The following is a 7331-nucleotide window of genomic DNA, read 5'->3' as shown; positions in this document are numbered from 1 at the left end:
GGTTTATTTCATAAAATGGTTTTTTTTTTTTTTTTTTTTTTTTTTTTTTGCGGTATGCGGGCCTCTCACTGTTGTGGCCTCTCCTGTTGCGGAGCACAGGCTCCGGACATGCAGGCTCAGTGGCCATGGCTCACGGCCCAGCCACTCCACAGCATGTGGGATCTTCCCAGACCGGGGCACGAACCCGTGTCCCCTGCACTGGCAGGCGGACTCTCAACCACTGCGCCACCAGGGAAGCCCTATCAACTGATTTTTGAATGTTGAACCAGCCTTGCATTCCTGGAATGAATCCCACGTGGTCCTGGTCTATAATTATTTTACACCTTGTTGCATTTGATTTGCTAATATTTTGTTGAGAATATTTGCCTCGATGTTCATGAGAGAGATTGGCTGTACTTCTTCTGTATTGTAATATCTCTGTCTGGTTTTGATAACAGGGTCATGTTGGCCTTAGAGAATGAGTTAGGAAATATTCCCTCTGCTTCTATTTTCTGGAAGAGAGTGTAGAATTTAGTATCATTTCTTCCTTAAAATGTCAGGTAGAATTCACCAGTGAACCCAGCTGGGCCTAGTGCTTTGTTTTTTGGAAGTCTATTAATTATTGATTCAGTTCCTATGTGCTGCTTTCACTGAATCCCACAAATATTAAATTGTATTTTCATTTTCATTTGAAAATACTTTTCAATTTTTCTTAAGGACTCCTCCTTGACCCATGTGTCATTTAGAAATGTGCTGATTAATCTCCAAGTATTTTGGTGCGTTCCACCTATTTCTGGTTTTTGATTTCTGTGTAATTTAACTGTGATCTGAGAGCATACTTTGTATGATTCCTGTTCTTTTAAATTTGTTCAGATGTATGTCCCAGAATGTGATTGATCTTGGTGATTCTTTTGTGTTAGCTTGAAAATAAGCTGTTGTTGGATGAAGTGTTCTATAGATGTTGATTACATCTACTTGCTAATGGGGTGTTCAGTTCAATTATGTCTTCACAAGCATACCTCAGAAATATTGTGGGTTTGGCTACAGACCACTGCAATAAAGTGAATATTGCAATATAGTGAGTCACATGATTTTTTTGTTTCCCAATGCATGTAAAAGTTATCTTTACATTATCCTGTAGACTGTTGAGTGAGCAATAGCATTATATTTTTTAAAATGTACATACCTTAATTTAAAAATATTTTATTGCTAAAAATTGCTAACTATCATCAGTCAATGCAGTGTTGCCATAAACCTTCAATTTGTAAAAAACACAATATTTGCAAAGCACAGTAAAATGAAGCACAATAAAATGAGGTATACCTGTACTGATTTTCTGCTTCTTGGATCTGTCAACTATTGGTAAAGGAATGGTGAAGTCTTCAACTCTTAATAGTAGACTCATCTATTTCTCCTTGCAGTTCTATCAGATCTTGCCTCACGTGTTTTGATGTTCTGTTATACATAATAAGGGTTGATATATATTCTTTCAGAATTGACCTATTTATTATTATGTTATGCCCCTTTTTTTTCCTGATAGCTTTCAATTCTCTGAAGTCTCCTTTTTTGGAAATTAATATAGCTACTCCAGCTTTCTTTTGATTTTTGTTGGCATGGAATATTTCTTCATACCTTTACTCTGAAAAATGTTTAAATTTTTAAAATTATTTTTTAATTGAAGTATGGTTGATTTACAATATTATATTAGTTTCTGGTGTACAACATAATGATTCAGAATTTTTAAAGTTCTACTCCATTTAAAGTCATTACAAAATAATGGCTATATTTCCCTGTGATGTACAGTATATCCTTGTTGCTTATTTATTTTATACATAGCAGTTTGTGTCTCTTAATTCCATACCCCTATATTGCCCCTCCCCCTTTCCTGCTCCCCACTGGTAACCACTAGTTTGTTCTCTATATTAGTGAGTTTGTTTCTGTATTGTTATATACATCTGTTTATTTTAGTTTTTAGATTCCACATATAAGTGATAACATAGAGTATTTCTCTTTCTCTGACTTATTTCACTAAGCATAAAACTGTCTAGGTCCATCCATGTTGTTGCAAATGGCAGAATTTCATTCTTTTTTTTATGGCTGAGTAATATTCCATTTTGTGTGTGTGTGTGTGTGTGTGTGTGTGTGTGTGTGTGTGTGTGTGTGTGTGTGTGTGTGTGTGTGTGTGTGTGTGTGTGTGTGTGTGTGTGTATCACATCTTCTTTATTCTTTCTTCTTCTGTTGATGGACACTCAGTTTGCTTACATATCTTGATAGTTGTAAATAATGTTGTTATCAACGTTGTGGTAGATGTATCTTTTTGAATTAGTGTTTTTGTTTTCGTTAGGTGTATACCCTGCAATAGAATTGCTGGATCATATGGTAGTGGCAGCCTTCGGTCCAGTGTGGAGCTGTGACTTCAGGCAAATGATGCTGGAGTCTTCTCTTGGTTCAGGCTGGTGTGTGCACCTAGGTAGTCACAGGAAACTAGTCAGTGAGACACACAGTTTCAGCCGGCCCTTTCTGCCTTGCTTTAGGAGCAAGCAAGCATTCATGTGCTCCTCAGGAGCAGAATCCAGGCTTTCTGCAGCCTTTCTGATAGTCCCACTGGTCCTCTGACCAGCTAAGGGGGCTCGTCTTCCCTTTGTTGAGCCCCAGGGCTGTGGGGCCCAATATGTGGCTTGAACCACTCACCCCCCAAAGAGAATCCCCACCAGTGTAATCTCCCTTTTCCTCTGAGTCCCCTCCCAGGGGCATGAGTCCTGACCTGATTGCTTCTTTTCCCTATCTACCAAGTTCTGTGTGTGTCTTTCTTATAGCCTTAGTTGTACAGGAGTTTTTATGCTAGTCTCCAGTTAGTTTTCAGTGAGAATTATAGATATATTTTTGATGTGTTTATGGTGGGATGAACATACTCCTACTGTGCCATCTTGATTCAAGTCTCTTCATAACTTTACTTTTAATCTATCTTTGTCTTTTATATTTAAAGTGATGTCTTATACATAACATATAATTAACTCTTATTTTTTATGTGTCCTCACAGTCTCAGCTTTTTAATTGGTGTATTTAAAGTGATTATTGATATAGTTGGATAGATATCTACCATGTTTGTTACTGTTTTCTATCCATTGCCTCTGTTCTTTGTTCCTTTTTTTGTCTTCCATTCTTGTTCTGCATTCTCTTTTCTTCAATTGGAAATTGTAATATGATTCCATTTTTTGTCCTTTCTTAGCATATCAATTGTACTTTTTTAAAAAAAACTCTCTTCGAGGTTATCCTAGTGTTTTCAATATGCATTTACAGTTAAGCCATGTCTACTTTCAAATAACATTATTCTACTTCATTGGTAGTACAGGAACTTTATAACAGAGTATTTCCAATTTCTCCCTTGAGTCCCTGATAATATTGCTGTCATTCATTTCACTTTTTCATAATCTCTAATCACCAAATACATCGTTGCAATTATTATTTTGGACAAACTCTTATTTGTAAGACCAGTTAAGAATAAGAAAAATATAAGATTTTATTTTACCTTCATTCATTGCTTCTCTAGTGCTCTTCTTTATGTTGGTACACATTTCTGACCTATATCATTTTCTTTCTTAAGAACTGTAACACTTCTTGGACTCAGAGTCTACTGGCAACCAAATCCTTCAGTTTTTGTGTTTTTTTGAAATTGTTTAATTTTCCTTCACTTTTGGAAGATAATGTCACTGGATACAGAATTCTAAGTTTGTGATTTTTAAAAATTTCAATGCCTTAAACATTTTACTCTACTCTCCTCTTTTTGCATTTTTTTAAAAAAAGAGAAGTCTTATCCTTACTCCTCTTTGAGTAAGGTGTTTTTTTCTCTTGCTTCTTTTCAAGATTTACTCTTTGCCTTTTACTTTCTATACTTTCAATATGACATGCCTGCATGTAGATTTTTTGGTATTTATCCTGCTATTATTCTCTGAGCTTCCTCAATCTGTTGTTTGTAACTGTGTTTAACTTTAGAAGGTTTTCAGTCATCATTACTTTAAATATTTCTTCTGTTTCTCTCCTTCATTTCCTTCTGGCATTCCTTAGTATGCATATCTTACACCTTTTATAATTGTCCAACATTTCTTGAATAATCTACTCTATCTTCTTTATTCCATTTTGTCTGCATTTCAGTTTTTGAAATTTCTATTGGCATATATTCAGTTCACTGATTCTTTCCTTAGCCTTGCCCAGTCTGTTGGTGAGCCCATTAAAGGCATTCTTTATTTTTGCTAGTGTTTTTGATTGCTATCATTTCCCTTTGATTATTTCTTCAAATTTTCATGTCTGCTTATATTATCCATCTGTTCTTGTGTATTGTCCTCTTTTCCATCACAGCCTTTAGCTGTAATCCCTGGTTCTATGATTTCGCCATCCACCATCTCTGCCTTCTTTGAGTCTGATTCTGATGCTGATTCTTCAGACTGTGTTTGTTGGTTTGTTTTTCCTTTTTGCATACCTTGTAATATTTTGTTGAAAGCTGAACATGATGCCCTGGGTAAAAGGAACTGAGGTAAAAAGGCCGTCATTATGAGGTTTTATGCTTATCTGACTAGGATTTAGGCTGTGCTTAGTTTGCTATAGCTGTTCTTGTCAGAGGCCAAAATTTCCTCTGGTATCTTTGTTTTTTGTCTTCCCTATTGTCTTTGGATTTCTTTAGAGAGATATTCTTAAATAAGGTTTGATACTGGTTACAGCAACAGGCTTCTGCTTCTGGGCTTCTGCTCTGGCAAGCTTGGATTCTCCATATTCAACTGTCTATCCAATTTTTGAGGCAGTGGTTTTTCCTCTGACTTCAATGCTCTGTTGGTTCTAAGAAGAGTTGTTGATTCTCAGCTTAGCTTTTCCTTGTATGAGGATGTCACAATAACTTCCAAGCTTCTTACTTGTTAGGCCAGAAACTGGAAATCTTGCATCAGTCACTTTTTCTATCTTGGCTTTATGTTCCCTATCTGTAAAATAAAGGGATAAGATCACTGCTTGGTGGCATAATTCTCCTCCAGCCCTAACATTCTGTTGAATCCGTAAGCACTGGCTTGCATGAATGACTATGCTGTTATGTGACATTTGTTACCCTTCTTCTACAGGCAGACCTCCAGGTGGACAAGGAGAGGCACAATTTCTTTGAGTCGTCCCTTGATTATGTTTATCAAATCCAGGAAGTTCAGGAGTCTAAGAAGTTCAATATTGTGGAGCCAGTAAGTTCTATCTGTTGATGAATGGTCTAAAAATATTTACCAAATCTCAGGTAAATGTAGAGAACTTTGATTATAAAATTGGAGTCTCCAAGAATATGAAGGATAGTCAGTGCTTAGTAATGAATGTCACAGAAGTAGACACACTGGCTTATGTTATTCTTGCTCTCTCACTAATATTCTCTCTCTCACTCTTCCTTTCCCTCCCCCACACTCCTTCCTCCCCCATTTCTCTATATAGCTATGATTTTTTCTTTATCTTTCTTTTCCTCCTCTCCTTCCTTCCCTTTCTTGATTTCTCCATCACCTTTCATTTTACCTTGTTCTCCTCCCTTCCTTCCTCTCGTACTTTCATAAGGTTTCTGAATGTACTCATCATATCCCAGACACTGTTCTAGGAACTCATGTTCCTTGCATTCAGTGACTTCCCATTCTACTATTTTTACTTCCATCTTTTGAAAATTTTTCTAATTAAATAGCCTTAATTTATTATAAAAGATGACAGGCTGTGGTTTGACAACTATGTTGAATTTTAACAACTTTCTTTTTTATTATAAAATAATGTAGAAAACAATGTAAAAAACAATTGCAGAAAAGCTATAAAAACTTATATGTAGAACAAAACAAATACAACAAATCTCCCATACAGAGATGATCACTGTTAATATTGTGGCATTTTTCCTCCTAAATTCCCTGTGTATCTGTTATATTCCTTTCTCTATCTATTGTGCATGTGTACTTGTAGAGGTGTGTACACATGTGCATGTGTGTTTACACATGTTACACATGAATATGTATATATCTGTGTACATGTGTATCTGTGCTCACAGTTGTATATATCTGCATACGTATATGTGCAAACAAATATTTATTAATTTATCCAATAAGCATTTATTGAGCTTCTGTTATGTGCCAGGCACAGTGCTAAACACTGGGTATCCTATAGTGAAAAAGACAGACTCAGTTTCTGTCTTTATGAAGACTGTACTTTCATGGGGTAGACAGAAGGGAAAGAAGGATACACATAAATAAAATAACTATAAGTTGTGATAAGGACTAAAACAAAGAACAAGAACAGACAGCTACTTTAGATCAAGTGGTCAAGGGGCACCTCTGAAAGTGTCATTTAAGATGAGATCTAAAGAAAGAGAAGATGAGGCAATGTGAATAATGGGGAAAGAACATTCCAGGCACAGAAAAACACATGTGCAAAGTCCGTAAGTTAGAAAAGAATGATGTGCTCAAGGAATGAAAAGATTAGTGCCTTTAGATACTGGTGAGAGTGGCAGGAAACAATATCTGACAGGAAGGCATAGGATCTGTAAGCATGGTGAAGGGGTTAGGTTTTAGTCTAAGTATAGTAGAAAAATCACTGACGGGTATTAAATAGGATATGACATACTGATTTTGTTGTGTGGAGAAGGACTTGGAAGTGGGCAACAGTGGGATTGAGGAAACCAGTTAGGAGGCTCCTGCAGTGGTCTAGGCAAGCAAAAATGTTGCTTTGGGTTCAGATGGTGGTAGTAGAAACAGAAAAGAATGATTGGATTAGAGATATATTTTAGAAGCAAAACTGACAGGAATTACTGATTGATTAGATTGAGATGTGAGTGAAAAAAATCAGAATTCTTTACTTTTGGCTTGATTGACTGAGTGGGTGGTGGTGTCATTTCCTGAGATGGGAAACCTTGGAGAGAAACAGGAAGAATGTCTATATAACTGTGTGTGTGGTACACACACGCATATGCATTTATATATATGTGTACATATATATAACTATATATGTATATATACATACGTGTATAGTACATAAATGTGTACATAGTTTTTATGTATTTATGTATATATACATATATATAGTTTGTGTTTATGTACATATATACACACATATTTATGTGTTTGTATGTATATATGTGTGCGCATATTTATATGTACTCACCTGTTTACTTTCTAAAAAGAACAGAGCAGTTTTTACTACTTCCTATTACACTCTACTATTGCCGGCATTGAGCATTGCTTTTAAAATGTTTGTATTTGATAGATGAAAATTGTATTTTCTTTTGTTTTTATTTGTGTATATTTGATTTTTATTGGGGTTGAACATTTTAAACAATAAAAATATATTTTATTGATCATTTC

The 7331-nt window shown here is 35.6% G+C and overlaps 1 protein-coding gene across 1 annotated transcript in view; it reads left to right on the top strand.

Annotated features, from left to right (window-relative positions):
• The window catches only part of OPHN1 (oligophrenin 1), a 450814-nt gene that overhangs the window by 205598 nt on the left and 237885 nt on the right, over positions 1-7331 (top strand). Inside the window, exon 6 of the mRNA XM_024737336.1 lies at positions 5085-5195. Coding sequence (XP_024593104.1) covers positions 5085-5195 — 111 coding nt within the window. The remainder of the gene's footprint in view (positions 1-5084; positions 5196-7331) is intronic.

The sequence above is a fragment of the Neophocaena asiaeorientalis genome, unplaced genomic scaffold (genome assembly GCF_003031525.2).
Source record: "Neophocaena asiaeorientalis asiaeorientalis breed wild unplaced genomic scaffold, Neophocaena_asiaeorientalis_V1.1 scaffold372, whole genome shotgun sequence".
NCBI classification, from domain to species: domain Eukaryota; kingdom Metazoa; phylum Chordata; class Mammalia; order Artiodactyla; family Phocoenidae; genus Neophocaena; species Neophocaena asiaeorientalis.
The sequence above is the reverse complement of the archived record's forward strand: the minus strand, read 5'-3'. Positions and strand labels throughout refer to the sequence as shown.